We start from the raw sequence: 26898 nt of genomic DNA, 5'->3' as shown, positions 1-26898 counted from the left end.
TAAAATTATAGAAAAACATATTATATTATTTAAACATTATGATATTATTTAAATATAATCGCCCCTAGATATATAACTTAGTAATATAGCGCTATCACTAATAGTCCTGGCTTCACTGTGTTTGTGCATGATTTAACCTGACAGAAAACTAGAGGAACTGATACACTGAACACAGATACAGTCTGCAGTAAAATGAGATGTTCTGCAACAGCTTTGGGCAGGAACTGACAAGAGTGCTGTGGGATGGGAGTAGGCAGGGTGGGAGGACAATGATGATGAGAATGATAAATGATGATTATGGGACTGCTGCAAGGTTGAGGTCCCGTACTTTGCTTGTATGAATGCCCTGCGGTGTGTATCAGCTCTCAAATAAAATAGAAGCTGAAACCATATGTCTGGATAATATTCTGCTATATGTCTGCATCATATTCAAAGGTTACATTTAGAATTGTCCACGGGAACGAACCCAGGCTCAAATTGGGACTCCCACAGTTGTACTAAAGCTTATTGGTCTTATTTTTCAGAAATGTTCACGAGCTAGTAAAGAAAAAAAATGCAGGTAAGCTGGATAAAACATTTCCAGTGTGAACATATCTGATCTCAGCTGCCTCCTGTGTGAAAGAGGCCAGTTATTGTAATTATTGTTGTGTTACATTCTGTATTACATTCCAGAGCACTCACAAAAGCTGAAATAACATTCCCTGCTTGTTCAGTGTCTGCACAGACATTGGTCTGGTTGTTTACATGGGACTCTTTACATCCTCTGTAGTCAATTTATTTCATAAAAACAAACTGCCCACACATATAACAGGGCAGTGTAAGACTAGCCCACCGGAGGACCAGAGAATTCTCCTGTGGGCCCCCAGTCCCAAACCCCCAGTCACACTGCACACTGACTCTGACTGTCCCAACTCTAGCAGCAGGATGCACAGAGGGTACAGTGTGCAAGCTGCTGACAGCCAGAGCTGGGGATACCTGCTTCTGGGGAGGCCCAGATTGAGAAGAAAACAAAAAATGAAAGTCTCCTATTGGAGATGACACACCTTGTGAGTCACTGGATGTAACTACACCTTAATAACTTGTATGTAGAATCTGTGTACCGTTGGTGCCTACCTCTGCATGGGTCAGTTCACAGGGAAGATACTGGTCCTTGTTGTACAATGTTTTTAGTAATGATATGGTGGTATAAGTCACTATGTGGTCACGGTGTGGTGATATTTGTTTCTTATATATATAAAAAACAAATATAAGTAATATTGGGCTTTGTTCACTGGAATAAATATTGGTGATTATTTCACTTAGGCAATGCAATACAGCACATTTTTTGTTCTAATTTTGTTATTTTTTTGTTTACAAAAGCAAAACAAAAAAATGCTGTTTTAAGTTAATTTATAGTAAAAAATCTGGCAGCTATATTGCAAAATATATGTGCTCCCCTTGCATTAAAGCCGCCAGCTCTTTTACTATATATTTAATTAAAACAGCATATTTTCGTGCTATTTTACATCTACAATAGCAAAACTTAAATGAAACCGGCAATTACCTTTTCAGCAAACTCTAACAATACAGTTCGCGGAAAAGACAATTGGCTGGTTAATTTTTTTATGAAATCGCTAGGTACAATGCAGTAGCATGCGTACCAACTTGTGCCTATTGATCACTACTATCTTTCTAATAGACCCCAGTGTGTTTTCCGAACTAGACCAGACCTGAAGCTGGATGTGCAGGGCAGAGCCTTATAGATATGCTCTGAATGTGGGATACCTCACATCTATTAATCCAGAGTGCCCTTATCTCAAGATCACCCTAGAACCTCAGGGGCGGGGTTAGGAGCAGCATAAATAGATGATGCAATGCATAAAGGACCAAAGTCATAATTCTTTGCTTTACAGAAACACCTAGAGCTGGCCATGATGTAATAAGGTTCCAGAGCAAGTGGAGCTTCTTGGACGCCTGTTATACCCTGCAAGCCATGGGTAACATTATCCTCCATGATTAGTAATTGATGCAGTAATCAGCATACACACAAGGGGGCAATAGCACTTACCAGCTGCCTGCTAAAAGACACATGCCTTCATGTAAGGCCAGGTCAGTGGAGATAGTATATGGTCGTCAGATTCCCTGCATTCTTCTGGCTGCTGACCAGGGTCAGAGGTGGCTTTAATTCTGTGGTATTATTAGAGCATAGTTCCTACAGTAACAGAACTGTGTACAAAGGAAAGGAAGCTTCAAGGTTCTGTACTCTAAATATCCCAGGGTGTGTATATGTATGTATACTGTATATATATATATATATATATATATATATATATATATATATATATACTGTATACAGTACATATATATAAACTGTATATATATATATATATAGTGTGTACAGGTAACCTGCAGCTCTAGAGACTGGATGGGGCTTGTGCTTCTGCTGGGTAGGTAATTTGTAAGTCGGGGTGAGAGGGTCTTTAGAGATTGATCTCTCTAAATGTAAGTGTCTCTTACCCCAGACTGCAGGTGTTAGAGGGTCAGGGGGAGTATTAATAGGGATAGTAGCAATGACATAGTGATAGTCACAGCTGTGACCAGGCCCCCAGTCACTATACTATATAGCGCTGTGTGATACAGATGCCTGTAGCTGTATATGTCAGTGTGACCCTGTGATGCAGCACTATATACAGATGGGGAGGAGACATGGAGGAAGTGCAGGAACCAGGAGCCTAAGACTGTACTTACATGGTGCCCTCCCCTGCCATCTGTCTACAGAGCAGTCTGTGTATAAGCAGACAGGGAGGAGGAATGGCACAAGATGTACAGGAAGAGGAGAAGCTGATGCGGGGAACATAGTGTGGATGGGACATGGCGGTGAGGGGTCTACATGGTGTAGATGGGGACATGGCAATGAGGGGTCTACATGGTGTGGATGGGGACATGGTGGTGAGGGGTCTACATGGTGTGGATAGGGACATGGTGGTGAGGGGTCTACATTGTGTGGATGGGGACATGGTGGTCAGGGGTCTACATGGTGTGGATGGGGACATGGTGGTCAGGGGTCTACATGGTGTGGATGGGGATATGGTGGTGAGGGGTCTACATGGTGTGGATGGGGACATAGTAGTGAGGGGTCTACATTGTGTGGATGGGGACATGGTGGTCAGGGGTCTACATGGTGTGGATGGGGATATGGTGGTCAGGGGTCTGCATGGTGTGGATGGGGACATGGTGGTAAGGGGTCTACATGGTGTAGATGGGGACATGGCGGTGAGGGGTCTACATGGTGTGGATGGGGACATGGTGGTGAGGGGTCTACATGGTGTGGATGGGGACATGGTGGTGAGGGGTCTACATTGTGTGGATGGGGACATGGTGGTGAGGGGTCTACATTGTGTAGATGGGGACATGGTGGTGAGGGGTCTACATTGTGTGGATGGGGACATGGCGGTGAGGGGTCTACATGGTGTGGATGGGGATATGGTGGTGAGGGGTCTACATTGTGTGGATGGGGACATGGCGATAAGGGGTCTACACGGTGTGGATGGGGACATGGCGATGAGGGGTCTACATTGTGTGGATGGGGACATGGTGGTCAGGGGTCTACATGGTGTGGATGGGGATATGGTGGTCAGGGGTCTACATGGTGTGGATGGGTATATGGTGGTCAGGGGTCTACATGGTGTGGATGGGGATATGGTGGTGAGGGGTCTACATTGTGTGGATGGGGACATGGCGATAAGGGGTCTACACGGTGTGGATGGGGACATGGCAATGAAGGGTCTACATTGTGTGGATGGGGACATGGTGGTCAGGGGTCTACATGGTGTGGATGGGGATATGGTGGTCAGGGGTCTACATGGTGTGGATGGGGATATGGTGGTCAGGGGTCTACATGGTGTGGATGAGGGACATAGAGTCCAGGCCTTTTATATACATCACAATATCCTGCCGGCCTTACAAGCAGCTGACTGACATTGTGCTGTTCTGTAGTCTATTATCTATGAGTGCACCCAGATCCTTCTCTACCAGCGACAGCCCCAATGTAACCGCCCCAGGACACATGATGCATGTGGGTTATCACTATTACTATTATTGCAGCTTAGTTACTGTGTAACTGTGTATATTCTGTTACATGAGGGGCATTGAGTTCAGTATCGCAAAGTGTCAATCCACTCCTATTATTCACATAGATCAGGCATGTCCAAACTTTTTTCAAAGAGTGCCAAATTTGATGAAGTGAACATGTGCGGGGGCCGACCATTTTGCTTGACATTCTTTGGAACATTAAAATGAATGCAAATAAACTTTTTTTTACAAAGTTTATTGAAAACTGCATACTTTTTATACTTAAAAAATCCCGGGGCACACCACCAACCAAAATGGCACAAAATGACACTAAAACAGGACATATTATACATATAGTTATTAATATAGATTCTAAATGTATTTATACTCACTCAGTGTGACCTGGGCCTGTTTCCATAAACACAAAAGGGATATCCCTGTTTCTCTCCCCCATCCCCATGTTTCTCTCCCCCATCCCCATGTTTCTCTCCCCCCTGCTTCTCTCCCCTGCTTCTCCCCCATCCCCATGTTTCTCTCCCCCATCCCCATGTTTCTCTCCCCCATCCCCATGTTTCTCTCCCCCCTGCTTCTCTCCCCTGCTTCTCCCCCATCCCCATGTTTCTCTCCCCCCTGTTTCTCTCCCCCCCTGCTTCTCCCCCATCCCCATGTTTCTCTCCCCCCTGCTTCTCCCCCATCCCCATGTTTCTCTCCCCCCTGCTTCTCCCCCATCCCCATGTTTCTCTCCCCCCTGCTTCTCCCCATCCCCATGTTTCTCTCCCCCCTGCTTCTCCCCCATCCCCATGTTTCTCTCCCCCCTGCTTCTCCCCCATCCCCATGTTTCTCTCCCCCCTGCTTCTCTCCTGTTTCTCCCCCATCCCCATGTTTCTCTCCCCCCTGCTTCTCTCCTGTTTCTCCCCCATCCCCATGTTTCTCTCCCCCATGTTTCTCTCCCCCATCCCCATGTTTCTCTCCCCCATGTTTCTCTCCCCCATCCCCATGTTTCTCTCCCCCATGTTTCTCTCCCCCATCCCCATGTTTCTCTCCCCCCTGCTTCTCCCCCATCCCCATGTTTCTCTCCCCCCTGCTTCTCCCCCATCCCTATGTTTCTCTCCCCCCTGCTTCTCCCCCATCCCCATGTTTCTCTCCCCCCTGCGTCTCCCCATCCCCATGTTTCTCTCCCCCCTGCTTCTCCCCCATCCCCATTTTTCTCTCCCCCCTGCTTCTCCCCCATCCCCATGTTTCTCTCCCCCCTGCTTCTCTCCCCCATCCCCATGTTTCTCTCCCCCCTGCTTCTCCCCCATCCCCATGTTTCTCTCCCCCCTGCTTCTCTCCTGTTTCTCCCCCATCCCTGCTCACCTTCCTTGAGATGCTCGCCGCGGGCGCCGGCCCCTCACCTACTGGCCCGGACGTGCTCCTCCAATCAGGGGAGACCGGGAGCTCCTGGTCTCCCCTGATTGGAGGAGCACGTCCGGGCCAGTAGGTGAGGGGGACGGCGCCCGCGGCACACTGGTTGGAAAACACTGCTCTAGTGCACGGGAAAGAAAAGCCGAAATCTCGGACATCGCGAGATTTCGGCTTTCCTTTTCTGTGCACTAGAGTGGCGTGTTGCTGCCGGATACCTGGGGGGCCATAAAAGTTCGGAACGCGGGCCGCAAATGGCCCGCGGGCCGGACTTTGGACATGCCTGACATAGAGGAATGTACATAGAGACTATTTACAGAAGAGAAAAAGAAAAAAGGGCAAAAAAAGAAAAAACAGAATGACTGTGATTCCTCTTCTTACATCCCAGCATGTGAAGATAACCCCTGGCTGAGCAAACTGCTAAAGACTAGAGGTGAGAGAGTGCTAAAAGGCTTGAACGCTCTTCACTATTACTATTAGTTACTATTACATTAGTATTTTCCAAAGCTCGAGAGACTCACACATTTTTTCAGGGGCCTCCTATTCGGCAGAGGGTAGGGGGTGTCTGGTCACCTGAAAACTTCAGAAGGTGATGGAAACTCCCCAGAAATGGAGCTGGCACAGCAAGGGGGTTACATGGAGGCATTAAAGACCCCCAGCTCCCTGGATTACACCACTTATACAGACTGACAATATTGGACACCCTCCCCAAGATAAAGTCCAATTTAAAGTGGGAATAAAATTAGGAAACCCTCCTTCCTGTACATTTACTTGTAGAAAAAAAAGCAAACAAAACAAAAAATCCCTCGTCCTTTAGCCCGTAGATTCTTAGTTTGTTTCTGCCAGCAGGAATGGTTTAATGCTTCAATGTGTTTACTAAGGATTACGCTTTGAGGCTATGTTCACACTACGTAAGTTTCCGGCCGTAGCGCGTTCCGTGAATAAGCGGCCGGAGATTTACATAGTTTGCGTACAATGGAAAGTATACGATCTACGGCTGCACAGTTCACACTACGTAAGAACTTACGCCAGGTTCGTACGCGGCGCCGTAAAAAATGAACCAGACCATTGTTTGAGGACGGAAATGCCGTAACTTACGCCCGTAGCGTAACATGTGGTCCCATACGTAGTGGTGATTTCTTCATTTTAGCATGATTTGTGTCACGGCCGCGGTGGCGGCCTGTGTTCCGGGCCGCCGCCGCGACCTCCTCCTGCCCCATGCAGCCGCCGGGGTCCTTGTGCAGGGACCCGGCGCTGCTGCTAGTTCGGCCCCTGGGGGCGCCTCACCTCTCCTCCGCTCCTGTCTCTCACTGTGCCGGCCGGCGCGCGCGTCCCCGCCTCCTAGGGCGCGCGCGCACCGGCTGTCTCAGATTTAAAGGGGCAGTGCGCTCCTAATTGGTCCACATGTCAATCACTCCCCTATAAGTTCCAGCCCTGCCCCACTACAGGTGTTGGAGCCTCTACATGCTTCCCATAGCGTTTGGCCCAGCCCCCTGTTGTTCCTGATACCTATCCGCTACCTGGTCCCAAGTCCTTGTTCCTGATACCTATCCGCTACCTGGTCCCTAGTCCTTGTTCCTGATACCTATCCGCTACCTGGTCCCAAGTCCTTGTTCCTGATACCTATCCGCTACCTGGTCCCTAGTCCTTGTTCCTGGTTCCTGCTCCCCTGTCACTCCATTGCTCCTGTGTTCAGCCTGTCACCTGCGGTTACGTCTACAGACCTCTGCCAGCACCATCTCCTGCCTACTGCTCCTGCCACGCCTCGCCTGCCGTCGCTAGCAACCAAGCCAGGGGTAGCGACCTGGGGGTCGCCTGCCGCAGCAAGTCCATCCCGCCTTGCGGCGGGCTCTGGTGAAAACCAGCGGCCCCTTAGACTCCGCTCCCTGGTGAGGTTAGAGCCATCGCTGGTGACGGTCCAGTGGATCCACTACTCCAGGCGTTACAATTTGCTGATCCAAAAGGTTCTGTGGGGTGTTCGGGGCTAGCCTAAGATTTCCAAGTACAAGACCGCTGTCAGATCACTCCGTACAAAATACTTTTGGCTGCACTTCTCCTTTAAGCAGGGGAGGAGGGGTGGAGCTGAGCGGGGGGAGGAGGGGCAGGGATAAGCAGGGGGAGGAAGGGTGGGGCTAAGCAGGCAATTGTGGGAGAAAGCTGGAGAAAGAGGGGAGATGGCAGCCATCTTGGAGAGATCAACATGGCACAGAGAAACTGAGGCATCATTTATGGCAACAGCAAATCCTACTCCCAGGCAAACAGGAGAAAGGGGCTGTTACAGCCAAGAGACCAATACATGTAGTGTCCCAGCACAGGTGTGCCACTAAGTTTTTATTGCACCTAGGTAAAGTAACTCGTTCAAGGTTTCCACCATGGGATATGATTCATGTGTATTCTTTGTTTTTCCCACTAGGTGTCACTACTGTGTTTTCTGTATGCCTTATGCTATGCACAGCTGAAGGAATGTGCTGGGTTGTTCGTCACATGTTGTTCTTATGTCCAATCACAGGTGCAGGTTTGCTTCCGTCTTTTTCTGCCTATCCTCTCCCCCCACCCCACCCCCACCCCACCAATCACTGCCCCTATAAAGGGAAATTAGTTCCTGGTGGGAGGAGTTCCTTCTAGTTCAGTTACCAGAGAGAGACACACACACACACGGGGAGAGAGTGTTCTAAGTCAGCAGCCCCCACTAGCATGCAGTACTAGATCCTTCCGGAGGAAAGGGTGTCCTCTAAGGATCACTTTGTCCACACTAGAGATACTCTCTACAAGATACAGAGCAGCGTACCTAATTATGATACTGACCCCAGCAGGACAAAGCTGCCACGTGCCTACGTATCCTGCTGTAACACTTGGCTCTTCTGAAATGTTTCAGGAAGTCTGCTCAACCCAGCACAGGGACCTGGGACCTCGTACAACAGGATGTAAGGAATTGGGCAGGGATTGGAGGAGTTCCAACCCTTTCTGTACCCCCTGAATGCCTGTTGAATTAAAAATAACTGTCACATCTGAGACCCCCCCATCTCCCTGAAATTTGTACCAAACAGCCACCCCTACCACCACCCAGTTAATCTTTGACACTAACTACTAACCAAGCTCCTTGCCATGCCCCACAAAAAGTAAAAAGGCCACATCATCACCACTATATTACTCATCCGGGACCTCCACTCCTCCCACTAGCACCAGAGCGCTTCATATGCGGCGGCTGCCACGCATGTGCCGCCAGGCAGTGAAGCCCATATCAATGCTCCCGCTTATCAAAAGGCAGATCCTACAAGTCCTCCGAGAACCATTCTCCCTCCACCTGAGCCTCCGATGCCAACTCAGAAACAGTCCCATTGCAAACGAGAGAGAGCATCAGCTTCACAATTGTTCACCCCTGACTTGTGCACTGCCACCACCCATGAATTCAATAACAAGCACAGAAACATCAGCCGCTTCAGCAAACTTATAACTGGGGGCGATGATGCAGACACCCTGTGAATAGCTGACACTACCCTCATGTTAGTGCAGTGGAGACTAATCTTCTTATCTCCCAGATGTGAAACAACACAAGAATTGGGAACAGTTCAAACAAAACCAGTTTAGAACCCAGCATGCTCCTACGAACCCGGCCACCCATCCAAGCACCAATTCCCTTGGCAGCATGCCCCAAACAACCCCACTACCCACAGCAGCTGGTGCAACAAGGCGTCCAATACACAAATAATCATCCAAATAATGAATGACGGACGATCATTCCACCTGCTTGCGAATGACCCACTCTAAACAAGTGCTAAAAGCCTCAAAATAGGCGCAAGACAAAGAGCGACCCATAGGTGAACACCGATCAACCAAAAACAACCCAACAAGTGCATGCTCTCCGATTGCCCTGGAAGCAAACAAAACGCAACCCCGATATCTATAGATTTAGCATTGGGGGAACCTTTTGGGAACCTCCTCCTCCAAAACTCCTCTCTTTACTTACAGAAAAGACTGGGCAACATTTTGTCTTTCTTGTGCAGATAGTAAGTGAGCGTAGAATAATTTCAGCCATCCCCAGTAATTGTGTTTTATCATGGATTCATGGATATGTTGGAGAATACCACAACCATAGCCCCTTACTAAGGAAATGACTAGAGATGAGCGAACCGGGTTCGGGTTCGAGTCGATCCGAACCCGATTGTTCGGCATTTGATTAGCGGTGGCTGCTGAAGTTGGATAAAGCCCTAAGGCTATGTGGAAAACATGGATATAGTCATTGGCTGTATCCATGTTTTCCAGACAACCTTAGAGCTTTATCCAAGTTCAGCAGCCCCCGTTAATCAAATGCCGAACGTTCGGGTTCGGATCGACTCGAACCCGAACCCGGTTCGCTCATCTCTAGAAATGACCCCACAAATAGTATGTCAGAGAGGCGAGCTGTTTGGGGTCCGGGAATGAAGATTAAGGCTATGTTCACACTATGTAAAACTACGGCCGTAGTTCTCGCCGCAGAACTACGGCCGTAGTTTTGCGCTGTGGAACATAGCTTATCTTCAATGGGATCCCGGCTGGAGCATAGACACATCGTATGTGCTCCGGCCGGGATCCCATGTGGCGCCGGAAAGCGAGCAGCTCTGCGGCCGGAAAGATCTTTCCGGCCGGTACTTAAGATGATCTGGCCAGAAACCGTCCGTTCCGTGACCCGGCCGGGGTCACGGAACGGCCGGTCTCATAACTTGTGTGAACATAGCCTAATTACTATGTTCACACTACGTATATTTCAGTCAGTATTGTGGTCCTCATATTGCAACCAAAACCAGGAGTGGATTGAAAACACAGAAAGGATCTGTTCACACAATGTTGTAATTGAGTGGATGGCCGCCATTTAATGGCAAATATTTGCTGTTATTTTAAAACAATGGCCGTTGTATTGAAATAATGGCCGTTATTTACTGTTATATGGCGGCCATCCACTCAATTTCATCATTGTGTGAACAGATCCTTTCTGTGTTTTTAATCCACTCCTGGTTTTGGTTGCAGTATGAGGACCACAACACTGACTGAAATATACGTAGTGTGAACCTAGCTTTAATATGTTATTACTTATGGAAAGTTAGACAAATTTCTAATGTACATTAATTATGGGAAATGCACATATAGGGCTATTTCCCTTCATTTAGTAGATCATGGAGTCTTCAAATTCTCTCAAAAACTGTGATGTCACGAATCAGGTGTAATTCCAATGGAGTGTCCAGCAGGGGGCGCAGTATATGTAGAAGTCTGTGGACTGTATTGAAGTATATGGAAGTATGTGGAGTATGTAATGTAATGTAAAAACTACACTTTATTAATGGACTATGTTTAGGGAATAATTTGGGGAGCAAGGACACTTGCTCCCCAAATGGAGGGCGTACTGCTGATTTGGCCCCGGATGATGAGAGCTGCTGGGGTTGACATCCGGGACCGAGCCGCGAGGGTGGCAGTGAGCTAGCAGTCCGGGACCGGCAGGGAAATGAGTGGACTTGCGGTGGTGGGGGAGGCTGGGGGGTTGGAGATGGGGACCAGATCTGGGTTGTTACCTGTGCGGCGGGTGTGGGTGATATTGGATGAGGGGGGGAGGGCTTGGTGCTGGGGATCTCCCTGGTACTACTCCTTCCATCATCATCATGGGAGGAGTAGTAGTGTCTATTTGTCCCACTGCACCAAGCAGGGAGGGAGAGAGGAGGTATCTAAATGTACCGGCACCTCTCTCCCTCCCTGCTCGGTGCCCTCCATTTGGGGAGCAAGTGTCCTTGCTCCCCAAATTATTCCATAAACATAGTCCATTAATAAAGTGTAGTTTTTACATTACATTAAATACTCCATATACTTCAATAGAGTCCATAGATTTCTACATATACTGTGCCCCCTGCTGGACACTCCATTGGAATTACACCCGATTTGTGACGTCACGGTTTTTGAGGGAATTTGAAGACTCCATGATCTACTAAAGTAAGGGAAATAGCCCTATATGAGCATTTCTCATAATTAATGTACATTAGGAATTTGTCTAACTTTCCATAAGTAATAACATATTAAAAAATACTTTTGGTCGTAGCTGTCCTTTAACCCTGTACCTTCAGGGTTGATGGTTGTGGCCCAGAGGGTGCAGCCACCAGGAGCCTCTGCACATCCATCATTTCACCTTTATATGTTATCACCATTTCTTAAGTTTGTCCTCTCAAAAACTACAACTCCCAGCATGCCCTGAGAGCTCAATAAGTGTAAGGCATTCTAAGAGTCGTAGTTGTAATTCTTATTCACAAGGGATTTTTGGACACTGATAAAGATGAATCCAGGACTGTCCAAGATGGGGGGAAGGCATTGATTTACCCCTTCCCTCTTTTCTGCGCATAACACTGCCTAACCATGCCCCCACTACCTGAGTTTCCATTATGGTCTTTCTGTTACTACATACTGATTTTCACCAACAACACAAGGTGAACAGAAGACTGTAGAGAAGTGAGACACCTAGTGGCCAAGACTTTAATCACAGTGACCATTTAAAGGGGCACTCCGGTGAAATTTTTTTTCTTTCAAATTAACTAGTTTCAGAAAGTTATATTGATGTGTAATTTACTTCTTTTTAAAAATCTCCACTCTTCCAGTACTTATCAGCCGCTGTGTGTTATGCAGGAAATGGTGTATTCTTTCCAGTCTGACACAGTGCTCTCTGCTGCCACCTCTGTCCATGTCAGGAACTGTCCAGAGCAGCAGCAAATCCCCATAGAAAACCTCTCCTGCTCTGGACAGTTCCTGACATGGACAGAGGTGGCAGCAGAGAGCAGACTGTGTCAGACTGAAAAGAATACCCCACTTCCTGCAGGACATACAGTGGCTAATAAGTACTGGAAGATTGGAGACTCTTAAACCTGAAACCAGTTGATTTGAAAGAATATTTTCACTGGAGTACCCCTTTAACTAAAAGAATCGCTGAGAACACCCCTTTAATAGTAGGCAGCTACCATGTATAGGGTGGAGACAAGGAGTCAAGGACACTCAGGAGATAAAGAAAGAGAATCATGGGAGTCTTCTGTTGTTTCTATCGTCTGATGACTAACAGGAAAGACAGTGATATATAGAAAGCTACGGAGGTCTGTAGATTATATGAAGCCAGTGATGACCGGTTATAATACACCGATAATATCAATTATCAAATAACAGATAAAGAATAACCAATGTGTATCAAACGCATAAATACATTATAGGATTATACCATCACCAAAAGCAAACATTAAGATCAGGATCCAGGAGGAAGAGGAGGAGGAGGAGGCGGCCAGGCAGCCGGGACAGGTTACAATACACAATACAGTGCCATATCAGGTTATATAAGGGAGCATTGTACAAAGGGCGATGAGCTCATCCGGAATGACGGTGACTTCAGACTTCTCTGAGTGTGAGTGCAGATCCGCAGGCTTCCCAGGATCCTCGAAACTAGGTGATTATTCTCTTATTAATGCTTTATATCTTTATATTAAATTATTCTATCCTGTCGCCCAATCTTTTCTGTAAGTAAAACTTCTCTGAAAGACCAATTCTTCCAGAAGACCACCTCCTCTAGAAGACCACCTCCTCTAGAAGACCACCTCCTCTAGAATACCACCTCCTCTAGAATACCACCTCCTCTAGAATACCACCTCCTCTAGAATACCACCTCCTCTAGAATACCACCTCCTCTAGAAGACCACCTCCTCTAGAAGACCATCTCCTCTAGAATACCACCTCCTCTAGAAGACCACCTCCTCTAAAAGACCACCTTCTCTAAAAGACCACCTCCTCTAGAAGACCACCTCCTCTAGAAGGCCACCTCCTATAGAAGACCACCACCTCTAGAAGACCATCTCCTCTAGAAGACCACCTCCTCTAGAAGACCACCTCCTCTAGAAGGCCATTTCCTCTAGAAGGCCACCTCCTCCAGAAGACCACCTCCTCTAAAAGACCACCTCCTCTAGAAGGCCATTTTCTCTAGAAGGCCACCTCCTCCAGAAGACCACCTCCTCTAAAAGACCACCTCCTCTAGAAGGCCATTTTCTCTAGAAGGCCACCTCCTCCAGAAGACCACCTCCTCTAGAAGACCACCTCCTCTAGAAGGCCATTTCCTCTAGAAGGCCACCTCCTTCAGAAGACCACCTCCTCTAGAAGACCATCTCTTCTAGAAGACTAACTCCACCAGAGGACCATCTCCTCCAGAAAGTCCCCTCCTCCAGAAGACCAGGAAAGTAGACCAGTCTTGGCTTTGGGTAGAGTGACCGGTCTGCATTGGAGGTGAAAGGCGGCAGAGGAACCAGTCTGGGTGAGGTGGGGCAAGATTACAAACTCAGCTAATTTAGAAATGTGACTGTTCTTTAAACATGCACCTACATAAAACTTTACAGGTACACTGTAAATATGTTTTTTTCTTCCCATAGTGTGATCACCACTCCAATGCTGCCATATTTACAGGGAGGGGGACAAGCCTTATGAACAGCCCATGGTCTGTGATACCCTTAATCCGCTCCTGAAAGGGGGCCCTTACCTCCATCATCCCCTGCTGCTCCGGCTGTCAGTCCCAGCTGTGGTCCCATTCTACTGATGACACTCTGATCTCCGCTCAGCCAATCACAGCGCTGAGCGAGGAGCGCAACATAGTCGGAAGTTTGCAGGATGGGAACACAGCTGGGACTGGAAGACATCACAGCCGGGGCAGCAGGGGAGCAAGGGAGATGAGTATGGGCTCATTCATTGTTTTATGGCATGGGGTGGTAGAAGGAAAAGTTTTACATTTCCCCTAAAAAAGTTCATCATTAATTATGCATCGCAACCTTTTCTTTGAGAAGACACGCTCCATAGATAGGCCACCTGTCACTGTCATTTTGGGTGGTCTTTTTTCAAAGAATCTGATCAGATTTTCTACTTAGTCTTCAACCTGTGACTCTTTTTGTTTTTTGTAGGAAATCACTATGTCCACTTATAAAGTTCGACTGTACACGGACTGCGACTATGATAAGGTCAAGGAGATCCTCACCTCCGGCATGTTTGAGCACCAGGCTGCTGCCTTCTACCACGCCTTAAGCCTTCCCCATAACTGGCTTGCTCTTCTTGTGGGCTTCCTTCTCCCTCTGGTGACCACCGGATACTTTGCTCTATCCATGGTGGGTGTAGTCAGTGTAATGGTCGCACTCTGGGTCTCCATTCGAGGGCTTATCCGTTACTGTGTTAAGAAAGGTCTGGAGGGAGACTTGAAGGACATTGAGGGATATTACATGAGAAAAGGCCATTGTTTCTGGGTGGCCGAGTCAGCAGGAGAGGTGGTGGGCACTGTGGCTGCTGCCCCATTACCTGGAGGTGAGAAGAGCACGGAGCTGAAGAGGATGTCGGTGGCTAGCACCCACCGAGGCAAGGGAGTCGCCAAAATGCTATGCAGGACACTGATTGACTTTGCTCGGAAGAGTGGGTGCAGTATGGTCGTCCTCCACACCACATCTGTGCAGTTTGATGCCGTCAGGTTGTATGAGAAGATGGGATTCCGACATGTAGACACCTCATACCAAGGGTCCTTGATAAACTGGCTCCTTGGATTCATATGGGTGACCTACAGATATGACATTCCAGCCAATAAATAAAGTTTATCAATTTATAAAACTTTTAGAATTATTTCTAACAATCTCGTCCGCTATGAGGGAGGGGGTTGGAGGTTCCCAACAATTTCACCAAAACATAATTTCTGATATAAACTGTCTGCTCTGCCTTTTTTAGCCCAACTTCCTGTCTTGTATATATCCTGTAATGGACTTCCTGATTCTGCTTTACACTCTAGTAGGGAATTCAGCCAATTCTACTTCTCTCCCCCTGCAGGTTTATAGTCAAGAAAATGTAGAGTTAGAGAGATAGAGTTGGCTGAATTCCTGGCTAAAGTGTACAGGAATCCATTACAGGTTTCATCGTTAGACAACCCTCTATAATTATAATTTGTATTCAAGTTGTTGGTCTAAGGATTTATTTTGGCTGCTACCTCCTATGGCTTGTACCTTGCTCTGGATCCACAGTGCAGGATAACCTTGAGGTCTTGTGTCATTTCAACTGTTCTCTGTTACTGTTGTTCATTTCTTTAAAGCAATGGTTTTCCTGGAAGGAGAAGATGCTTGGACTTCACACTTGACAGATCCTTGTTAACAATTAGTCAGCGACAACAGATGACAAGGCACCGGGGACAGATATTGTGTAGATCAAGCAATAGTCAGCTCCAATCCGTCATATGATGTACTCGGGAAGAGAGGATGAGGTCAAACCATACTGTACCTGGCTCTAGATACTATATACTATATCCTGGGGCTACATGTGGACTGGTAGGGTTGGCACCTCTCTCACTTGGTCTTCAGACCTGGATGGGCAGAGCATTGTAGATATGGGATACCTCTCATCAACTAACCCAGAGTGCCCTCATCTCAAGGTACATGATCATCATGGCTGGACCTCCCAAAGTCATATGAAGCGTTCTCCTGACTGCTGACCAGGGTCGGAGGTGACCTTATTTGCCCAGTATTATTAGGGCATAGTTCATACAGTAACAGAACTGTGTACAAAAGATAGGAAGCTCCTAGTTAAATATTCCAGATTCTATTAATGATTATTTTCCTGAAGGTTTGAGGAGTTGTATCTCATCTTATCAGGAAGCAACACTGATCTTATAGAGACAACTGCGGAACTACCAGGTCTGTCACATATATATGCGGTGTATACAGGTAACCTGCAGCTATAGAGAGGCTGAATAGGGCTGGTGCTTCTGCTGGAAGCTGGATGGTGTGAATGGGGACATGGTGATGAAGGGTCTACATGATGTGAATGGGGACATGGTGATCAGGGGTCTACATGGTGTGGATGGGGACATGGTGATCAGGGGTCTACATGGTGTGAATGGGGACATGGTGATGAAGGGTCTACATGGTGTGGATGGGGACATGGTGGTGAGGTGTCTACATGGTGTGGATGGGGACATGGTGATGAAGGGTCTACATGGTGTGGATGGGGACATGGTGGTGAGGTGTCTACATGGTGTGGATGGGGACATGGTGATGAAGGGTCTACATGGTGTGGATGGGGACATGGTGGTGAGGTGTCTACATGGTGTGGATGGGGACATGGTGATCAGGGGTCTACATGATGTGGATGGGGACATGGTGATCAGGGGTCTACATGGTGTGGATGGGGACATGGCGGTGAGGGGTCTACATGATGTGGATGGGGACATGGTGATCAGGGGTCTACATGGTGTGGATGGGGACATGGTGATGAAGGGTCTACATGGTGTGGATGGAGACATGGTGATGAAGGGTCTACATGATGTGGATGGGGACATGGTGATGAAGGGTCTACATGGTGTGGATGGGGACATGGCGGTGAGGGGTCTACATGATGTGGATGGGGACATGGTGATCAGGGGTCTACATGGTGTGGATGGGGACATGGTGATGAAGGGTCTACATGATGTGGATGGGGACATGGTGATCAGGGGTCTACATGGTGCGGATGAGGGACATGGTGATAAGGGGTCTACATTATGTGGATGGGGACATGGTGATCAGGGGTCTACATGGTGTGGATGGGGACATGGTGATGAAGGGTCTACATGATGTGGATGGGGACATGGTGATCAGGGGTCTACATGGTGCGGATGAGGGACATGGTGATAAGGGGTCTACATTATGTGGATGGGGACATGGTGATGAGGGGTCTACATGGTGCGGATGAGGGACATGGTGATAAGGGGTCTACATTATGTGGATGGGGACATGGTGATGAGGGGTCTACATGGTGTGGATGAGGGACAGGGTGATGAAAGGTCTACATGGTGTGGATGGGGACATGGTGGTGAGGTGTCTACATGGTGTGAATGGGGACATGGTGATGAAAGGTCTACATGGTGTGGATAAGGACATGGTGGTGAGGTGTCTACATGGTGTGGATAGGGGAATGGTGCAGATGAGGGGTTTACGTAGTGTGGATAAGGGACATGTGATGGAAGGTCTGCATGGTGTGGATGAGGGACAGGGTGATGAGTGGTCTACATGGTGCGGATGGGGACATGGTGATGAGGGGTCTACATAGTGGGGATGGGGATATATGTATGGTGGGTATATGCTGAGATTGGGGACATGCAGATAAGGGGATATAATAGTTAAAGGGGTTATCCTGTGCTACAAAAACATGGCCACTTTCTTTCAGAGAGAACACGACTCTTGTCTCTAGTCCAGGTGCGGTTTGCAAATTAAGCTCCATTCAATTCAATGGAACTAAGGAGCAAAACCCCACTAAGGCTATGTTGACAGTGCGTATATGTCCGGCAGCATATTTTTGCAGCCGGGCATATACGCGGTAAATTCCGGCCGGGGATTTACTCTACTTGCAGCCGGCTACGTACGGAGCGCGAATTTACGCCCGCAGTCTACTTACGCTTCCCGAGCGCCCTACGTAGTGATTTGACAGCGGTCTTTTACTTGGAAATCTTCGCCTAGCCCCGGACACCCCACAGAACCTTTTGGATCGGCACAAAAAGCTGCAAAAAAGAAGAAATCACCACTCCGTACGGGACCGCATGTTACGCTACGGGCGTAAGTTACGTCATTTTCATCCTCAAACAATGGTCTGGTTCATTTTTTACGGCGCTGCGTACGATCTGGGCGTAAGTTCTTACGTATTGTGAACTGTGCAGTCGTATATCGTATACTTTTCATCATACGCAAACTACATAAGTCTCTGGCCTCTTATTCACGGAACGCGCTACGTCCAGAGACTTAGGTAGTGTGAACATAGCTTAAAGCTGGAAACAAGAGTGGGGCTGTCTCTGGAAGAAAGTGGCCATGTTTTTGTAGCGCTGGATAACCCCTTTAATATACTTACATTGTTAATATGGTTGAAAAAAAAAACGTCCATGAAGCTCAACCAAGGAGAAGATGGATGGTGGGAAGGATGGATGAATTCTCTATTCCTCCATACATTATTTTGGAATAAGCCCTCGTCTCTCCTGTAGTGAAGCCTCCACTGTTTTGCTGTGACCAGATCCTGTGGTGACTCTTCCACAGGTCACTGTTCTCATGGTGGAGATGTCTTGTCACCTCTGGAGATTGAACCCTCTTTTCTCCCGGAGGCAGTGCCCTCTTTTCTCCAGGTGGAGGCAGTGCCCTCTTTTCTCCAGGTGGAGGCAGTGCCCTCTTTTCTCCAGGCGGAGGCAGTGTCCTCTATTCTCCAGGTGGAGGCAGTGTCCTCTATTCTCCAGGTGGAGGCAGTGCCCTCTTTTCTCCCGGAGGCAGTGCCCTCTATTCTCCAGGTGGAGGCAGTGCCCTCTATTCTCCCGGAGGCAGTGCCCTCTATTCTCCAGGCGGAGGTAGTGCCCTCTTTTCTCCAGGTGGAGGCAGTGCCCTCTATTCTCCAGGTGGAGGCAGTGCCCTCTATTCTCCAGGTGGAGGCAGTGCCCTCTATTCTCCAGGCGGACGCAGTGCCCTCTTTTCTCCAGGCGGAGGCAGCGCCCTCTTTTCTCCAGGCGGAGGCAGTGCCCTCTATTCTCCAGGTGGAGGCAGTGCCCTCTATTCTCCAGGCGGAGGTAGTGCCCTCTATTCTCCAGGCGGACGCAGTGCCCTCTTTTCTCCAGGCGGAGGTAGTGCCCTCTTTTCTCCAGGCGGAGGTAGTGCCCTCTTTTCTCCAGGTGGAGGCAGTGCCCTCTTTTCTCCAGGTGGAGGCAGTGCCCTCTATTCTCCAGGCGGACGCAGTGCCCTCTTTTCTCCAGGCGGAGGCAGCGCCCTCTTTTCTCCAGGTGGAGGCAGTGTCCTCTATTTTCCAGGTGGAGGCAGTGCCCTCTATTCTCCAGGTGGAGGCAGTGCTCTCTATTCTCCAGGTGGAGGCAGTGCCCTCTTTTCTCCAGGTGGAGGCAGTGTCCTCTTTTCTCCAGGCGGAGGCAGTGTCCTCTATTTTCCAGGTGAAGGCAGTGTCCTTTATTCTCCAGGTGGAGGCAGTGCCCTCTTTTCTCCAGGTGAAGGCAGTGTCCTTTATTCTCCAGGTGGAGGCAGTGCCCTCTTTTCTCCAGGTGGAGGCAGTACCCTCTATTCTCCAGGTGGAGGTAGTGCCCTCTTTTCTCCAGGTGGAGGCAGTGCCCTCTTTTCTCCAGGCGGAGGCAGTGCCCTCTATTTTCCAGGCGGAGGCAGTGCCCTCTTTTCTCCAGGTGGAGGCAGTGTCCTCTATTTTCCAGGTGGAGGCAGTGCCCTCTATTCTCCAGGCGGAGGCAGTGCCCTCTTTTCTCCAGGTGGAGGCAGTGCCCTCTTTTCTCCAGGCGGAGGCAGTGCCCTCTATTCTCCAGGTGGAGGCAGTGCCCTCTATTCTCCAGGTGGAGGCAGTGCCCTCTATTCTCCAGGTGGAGGCAGTGCCCTCTTTTCTCCAGGTGGAGGCAGTGCCCTCTATTCTCCAGGTGGAGGCAGTGCCCTCTTTTCTCCAGGTGGAGGTAGTGCCCTCTTTTCTCCAGGCGGAGGCAGTGTCCTCTTTTCTCCAGGTGGAGGCAGTGCCCTCTTTTCTCCAGGTGGAGGCAGTGCCCTCTTTTCTCCAGGTGGAGGCAGTGCCCTCTATTCTCCAGGTGGAGGCAGTGCCCTCTTTTCTCCAGGTGGAGGCAGTGTCCTTTATTCTCCAGGTGGAGGCAGTGCCCTCTATTCTCCAGGTGGAGGCAGTGCCCTCTTTTCTCCAGGCGGAGGCAGTGTCCTCTATTCTCCAGGTGGAGGCAGTGTCCTCTATTCTCCAGGTGGAGGCAGTGCCCTCTTTTCTCCCGGAGGCAGTGCCCTCTATTCTCCAGGTGGAGGCAGTGCCCTCTATTCTCCCGGAGGCAGTGCCCTCTATTCTCCAGGCGGAGGTAGTGCCCTCTTTTCTCCAGGTGGAGGCAGTGCCCTCTATTCTCCAGGTGGAGGCAGTGCCCTCTATTCTCCAGGTGGAGGCAGTGCCCTCTATTCTCCAGGCGGACGCAGTGCCCTCTTTTCTCCAGGCGGAGGCAGCGCCCTCTTTTCTCCAGGCGGAGGCAGTGCCCTCTATTCTCCAGGTGGAGGCAGTGCCCTCTATTCTCCAGGCGGACGCAGTGCCCTCTTTTCTCCAGGCGGAGGCAGCGCCCTCTTTTCTCCAGGCGGAGGCAGTGCCCTCTATTCTCCAGGTGGAGGCAGTGCCCTCTATTCTCCAGGCGGACGCAGTGCCCTCTTTTCTCCAGGCGGAGGTAGTGCCCTCTTTTCTCCAGGCGGAGGTAGTGCCCTCTTTTCTCCAGGTGGAGGCAGTGCCCTCTTTTCTCCAGGTGGAGGCAGTGCCCTCTTTTCTCCAGGCGGAGGCAGCGCCCTCTTTTCTCCAGGTGGAGGCAGTGCCCTCTATTCTCCAGGTGGAGGCAGTGCCCTCTATTCTCCCGGAGGCAGTGCCCTCTATTCTCCAGGTGGAGGCAGTGCTCTCTATTCTCCAGGTGGAGGCAGTGCCCTCTTTTCTCCAGGTGGAGGCAGTGTCCTCTTTTCTCCAGGCGGAGGCAGTGTCCTCTATTTTCCAGGTGAAGGCAGTGTCCTTTATTCTCCAGGTGGAGGCAGTGCCCTCTTTTCTCCAGGTGAAGGCAGTGTCCTTTATTCTCCAGGTGGAGGCAGTGCCCTCTTTTCTCCAGGTGGAGGCAGTACCCTCTATTCTCCAGGTGGAGGTAGTGCCCTCTTTTCTCCAGGTGGAGGCAGTGCCCTCTTTTCTCCAGGCGGAGGCAGTGCCCTCTATTTTCCAGGTGGAGGCAGTGCCCTCTTTTCTCCAGGTGGAGGCAGTGTCCTCTATTTTCCAGGTGGAGGCAGTGCCCTCTATTCTCCAGGCGGAGGCAGTGCCCTCTTTTCTCCAGGTGGAGGCAGTGCCCTCTTTTCTCCAGGCGGAGGCAGTGCCCTCTTTTCTCCAGGTGGAGGCAGTGCCCTCTTTTCTCCAGGTGGAGGCAGTGCCCTCTATTCTCCAGGTGGAGGCAGTGCCCTCTTTTCTCCAGGTGGAGGTAGTGCCCTCTTTTCTCCAGGCGGAGGCAGTGTCCTCTTTTCTCCAGGTGGAGGCAGTGCCCTCTTTTCTCCAGGTGGAGGCAGTGCCCTCTATTCTCCAGGTGGAGGCAGTGCCCTCTTTTCTCCAGGTGGAGGCAGTGTCCTTTATTCTCCAGGTGGAGGCAGTGCCCTCTTTTCTCCAGGTGGAGGCAGTGCCCTCTTTTCTCCAGGTGGAGGCAGTTCCATCTTTACGCCATCAGGCAGAGACCTCCGTTGTGAAGGGGAGGCTGGTAGCTTGCGTAGTCACGCTACGTTTCGGAGGTAGAGCTCCTCCTTTCTCAAGTGTAACTGACAAGTGAAACCCACCACCAATATATAGCAGTATGTGACGTCATCAGATTCTGGACTAGACAAGAAATACATAAATAGATTATTTATCACGCTGCAATATAGCAATAAAACAAGTCTCCCTGAGGTCCTTAGTGTTATACTACGTAATTTTATTCATTGCTTCAAAGTTTCTGTTTACACTGTAGTAACCTCAATCCTCCACTAGATGGCCTAGATAATACACGCTTCTATATACTCCCAGAAAGGATTGAAAACTGCAAATCTCATTCCGCCCCTTGGGTTGCTGGGACTCCAGAACAGGAATCCAGTCAGACTCTACGCTTGAGAAAGGAGGAGCTCTACCTCCGAAATGTAGCGTGACTACGCCAGCTACCGGCCTTCACAACGGAGGTCTCTGTCTGAGGGACACTTGGATATCACCAGCGCCCGTGCGAGGCGTGAAGACGGGATCCAAAAGCTTGGGGCGCACCAAAGCTTTATAGAGCGGTAATAATATATCCCTGTCCCCAGAGTCCGGGCCTGGTGTATACATGACAATATCCTGCCGGCCTTACAGGCAGCTGACTGACATTGTGCTGTTCTGTAGTCTATTGTCTACAAGTTACACCCAGATCCTTCTCCATCAGCGACTGCACCAGTGTAACCACCCAAGGACATAGGATGCTGCAGGTTATTACTCCCCCCAGGACATAGGATGCTGCAGGTTATTACTCCCCCCAGGACATAGGATGCTGTAGGTTATTACTCCCCCCAGGACATAGGATGCTGCAGGTTATTACTCCCCCCAGGACATAGGATGCTGCAGGTTATTACTCCCCCCAGGACATAGGATGCTGCAGGTTATTACTCCCCCAGGACATAGGATGCTGCAGGTTATTACTCCCCCCAGGACATAGGATACTGCAGGTTATTACTCCCCACAGGACATAGGATGCTGCAGGTTATTACTCCCCCCAGGACATAGGATGCTGCAGGTTATTACTCCCCCCAGGACATAGGATGCTGCAGGTTATTACTCCCCCAGGACATAGGATGCTGCAGGTTATTACTCCCCCTAGGACATAGGATGCTGCAGGTTATTACTCCCCCTAGGACATAGGATGCTGCAGGTTATTACTCCCCCTAGGACATAGAATGCTGCAGGTTATTACTCCCCCCAGGACATAGGATGCTGCAGGTTATTACTCCCCCAGGACATAGGATGCTGCAGGTTATTACTCCCCCAGGACATAGGATGCTGCAGGTTATTACTCCCCCTAGGACATAGGATGCTGCAGGTTATTACTCCCCCAGGACATAGGATGCTGCAGGTTATTACTCCCCCTAGGACATAGGATGCTGCAGGTTATTACTCCCCCTAGGACATATGATGCTGCAGGTTATTACTCCCCCAGGACATAGGATGCTGCAGGTTATTACTCCCCTTAGGACATATAATGCTGCAGGTTATTACTCCCCCCAGGACATAGGATGATGCAGGTTATTACTCCCCTTATGACATATAATGCTGCAGGTTATTACTCCCCTTAGGACATATAATGCTGCAGGTTATTACTCCCCCAGGACATAGGATGCTGCAGGTTATTACTCCCCCCAGGACATAGGATGCTGCAGGTTATTACTCCCCCCAGGACATAGGATGCTGCAGGTTATTACTCCCCCCAGGACATAGAATGCTGCAGGTTATTACTCCCCTTAGGACATATAATGCTGCAGGTTATTTCTCCCCCTAGGACATATAATGCTGCAGGTTATTACTCCCCCCAGGACATAGGATGCTGCAGGTTATTACTCCCCCCAGGACATAGGATGCTGCAGGTTATTAATCCCCCCAGGACATAGGATGCTGCAGGTTATTACTCCCCCCAGGACATAGGATGCTGCAGGTTATTACTCCCCTTAGGACATATAATGCTGCAGGTTATTCCTCCCCCTAGGACATATGTGGGTTATCACTATTACTATTATTGCAGGTTAGTTACTATGTAACTATGTATATTCTGTGTTACATAAGTGACAGTCATGGAGTTCAGGGTCCATCCTCTCCTCTCCTCCCCATAGAGGAATGTGCATGTTGTATTTACAGGAGAAAATAGGTCAAAAAAAGCTCAAACCCTGGAAATACTGAGATTCCTCTGTCAGTCCATGGCAGCATGTGGAGATAACCCCTGGCTTATAACATGAGAAAACAACTAAAGATCAAACAGAAACCGCCAGCTCGGGATTATACATGATACAGGAAAACAGACCTCCTCCCATTAACCGCCCCATTACCTTTACTTCCCCTCCCCCCCCCCCCCCCCCCCCCCCGCCCTGCTGGGCCGACCCTGAGAGAAAACACAGAAACCTGTTCTGGATAAAATTAACACAAACAACAAAGATAAACCTAAATAATGCAAACAGTATACAATAATATACATCAATATATAAACCTAACAAACATCCTGAATCCTAACAAGTAGACGGGGGATCAGCACCCATCTGCACCCCAATTTGTATATTGCACCCAGCCACCAACTACTGGCTCAGGAGCCCACCTAAAGTACCTATCCGGAAAGATAAATCAGGGGGATTTCAATCCTATGCGCCCCCTCCATTAACTTTCAGACCAACTCCAAGGACCCCCATAATAACCACAACGAGCATACCTTGACCTCCTCAAGTATGCGAGACGGAGGAACACAAAGGATAGTTGTACAGGCCAGGTCCCACCAAACGGGCAATGAAGCGAACAATCCCATCCCAGGATCCCATAGAATAATCAGGGAAACTAAAGCTGTGGTCAGGAAAGCCAGATGTATCCATACAGGGAATCAAGCAACAGGGAACGCTGAGCACGCTGTCTAATAGCCATCATGAAGTACAGGGCGGTGAGACACTTTATAGGCGGTCATGGACCCGGTCCAGGATGTGATTGGACCAGACACACAAACACAGAAACAGACAAAGCAAAGGGTGGAAAGACCAAATGTAAATCACCTAAGCAATACAGAGGTTAACTGTGTCCAGAGGGATCAAGAAGAGAAGAGATGGGTGTGGTAAGAATTCAATCAGCAGTGCAGAAGGAGTGTGATCAGAGAAGAGCAAATAAAACATAGAATACAAATATAAAATCATGACTAAGAGCACAGTCTTGGCTGTATACCATGAGCCAAGGACAGCACCAAAGTTCGAACAGGCATGGGCTTAACACTTGTCCTGTAAGCTGTTACACCAACACTAGACACACCTGCCCTGTACACTATAACATCACCGCTACTAGACACACATGCCCACACTGTAGGACCACAACTACCAAAGGCAACTAATATATACTGTAACACGACCACCACAAGACACACCTGCCCAGTATATTGTACCACCACTACCACAAGACACACCTGACCTGTACAATGTAACACCACCACAAGACACACCAGCCCTGTATATTGTATTACCACCACCACAAGACACACCTGCCCTGTATATTGTAACACCACCAACACCACAAGACACACCTGACCTGTATATTGTAACACCACCAACACCACAAGACACACCTGACCTGTATATTGTAACACCACCACCACAAGACACACCTGCCCAGTATATTGTAACACCACCACCACAACCACAAGACACACCTGCCCAGTATATTGTAACACCACCACCACAAGACACCCCACCACCATTAGACACACTAGACGGACTTCCACTGCAAGTCTTATTGGCCATCTAGGCTTCAGACACAGAACTGGGAGAGAAGTGCATGGGAGGGTGGTTGTCTCTTTGTTCGTTCAACTGATCAGCCTTAGTCTGATCTAAAAACTTTTGATGTCTCCCCTTTTGAGGTCCCCTTTTCTCATGGCTTAATATGTGTTCATCTGATATAAGATTCTGTTTCGGCTACTAGAAGGTGCTTCAAAGAATTTTGTGATTTTCCCATAAAGATTTCTGCACATGTTTATTGTGGTCATTTTTATTTGCAGGGAGACAACATGTCGGCTCACAACATCCGCATATACAAGGAATCCGACCATCTTAAGGTCCAGGAGATCTTCACATCTGGTTGCTACGAGCATATCCCCGCAGCTTTCTACTGTGCCCTACGGCAGCCTCAGAGCTGGCTTCTCCTGTTAGTGGGGCTCCTTGTTCCTCTGGTCATGACGGGATCCATTCTGCTCTCCATCTTGGGTGGGATCGGGGTCTTGCTCCTCTTATGGCTCCCTGGTGCCGTTTTTTTCATTTTTCATGCCAAGAATGGCGTGGCCAAAGATTTGAAGGACGTCAGAAAATATTATCTCCAGAGGGAACGTTATTGCTTCTGGGTGATGGAGATAGAAGGAGAAGTTGTTGGCACTGTGGCTGCCATTCCTTATATTACCCCTCATGAGAATAACGTGGAGCTGAAGAGGATGATGGTATCCAGTCACCACCGAGGCAAAGGGATCGCTAAATTATTATGCAGGACGGTGATTGACTATGCACGGAAGAACGGGTGTAATGCGGTCGTCCTGTCCACCACGTCAGTGCAGGCATCTGGTATAGGGTTGTATGAGAAGATGGGCTTCAAGCGGACAGAAATCGATCTCCACAATGGAATACTCCAACTCATCGGGATGGACTGGGTTGGGTACAGATACGATATCTCCTTCAATAAATGATCCTCTATGGCTCGGCCACCATCATTACCATTTATTACTTACCCTGGTTTTCATCTTCACGTCACAGATTCTCATTCCTGTCATGGAGCTTCGAGTCGTCCTTTATGGCAGAGTCCCCCTTAGGAGTCATACTCACTGTATCATCTGTAGGAACCATAGAGACCAGATTGATGTGTGCTTCTGAAATTATTAGCATTTTATGTGAGAGAGGGGCCACAGGGAGCTGTATATGAGAGGGGCCACAGGGAGCTGTATATGAGAGAGAGGGGCCACAGGGAGCTGTATATGAGAGGGGCCACAGGGAGCTGTATATGTGAGAGAGGGGCCACAGGGAGCTGTATATGTGAGAGAGGGGCCACAGGGAGCTGTATATCTGACAGAGGGGTTACAGGGAGCTGTATATGAGAGAAAGGGGGCCACAGGGAGCTATAAATGAGAGAGAGGGGCCACAGGGAGCTGTATATGAGAGAGGG

The 26898-nt window shown here is 49.0% G+C and overlaps 2 protein-coding genes across 5 annotated transcripts; both read left to right on the top strand.

Annotated features, from left to right (window-relative positions):
• The first annotated feature begins 12783 nt into the window (after nt 1–12783).
• On the top strand, nt 12784–15196 carry LOC138796636 (probable N-acetyltransferase family 8 member 5). 2 transcript variants are annotated; one of them, XM_069976256.1, is made up of 2 exons: nt 12784–12892; nt 14385–15196. In XM_069976256.1, exon 2 carries the CDS (start codon nt 14394–14396, stop codon nt 15054–15056), a length of 663 nt encoding a protein of 220 aa, XP_069832357.1. In that variant the 5' UTR covers nt 12784–12892; nt 14385–14393; the 3' UTR covers nt 15057–15196. The 2 variants fall into 2 exon arrangements, with proteins under 2 accessions (XP_069832357.1, XP_069832358.1); XM_069976257.1 differs by lacking the exon at nt 12784–12892 and adding an exon at nt 13530–13752.
• An 894-nt stretch (nt 15197–16090) lies between these two features.
• On the top strand, nt 16091–26456 carry LOC138796635 (putative N-acetyltransferase 8B). 3 transcript variants are annotated; one of them, XM_069976255.1, is made up of 2 exons: nt 16091–16145; nt 25751–26456. In XM_069976255.1, the coding sequence occupies exon 2, from the start codon at nt 25760–25762 to the stop codon at nt 26423–26425; it is 666 nt and encodes a 221-aa protein (XP_069832356.1). In that variant the 5' UTR covers nt 16091–16145; nt 25751–25759; the 3' UTR covers nt 26426–26456. The 3 variants fall into 3 exon arrangements, with proteins under 3 accessions (XP_069832356.1, XP_069832354.1, XP_069832355.1); XM_069976253.1 differs by having other exon boundaries at nt 16096–16175; XM_069976254.1 differs by lacking the exon at nt 16091–16145 and adding an exon at nt 22071–22268.
• Nucleotides 26457–26898: the final 442 nt, after the last annotated feature.

The sequence above is a fragment of the Dendropsophus ebraccatus genome, chromosome 7 (genome assembly GCF_027789765.1).
Source record: "Dendropsophus ebraccatus isolate aDenEbr1 chromosome 7, aDenEbr1.pat, whole genome shotgun sequence".
In the NCBI taxonomy this organism is placed as follows: domain Eukaryota; kingdom Metazoa; phylum Chordata; class Amphibia; order Anura; family Hylidae; genus Dendropsophus; species Dendropsophus ebraccatus.
This window is presented reverse-complemented; position numbering and strand designations above follow the sequence as displayed.

Bases quoted from the DNA above. Each gene is read 5' to 3' on its own strand.
- LOC138796636 (XM_069976256.1), top strand. From the start codon at position 14,394: ATGTCCACTTATAAAGTTCGACTGTACACGGACTGCGACTATGATAAG.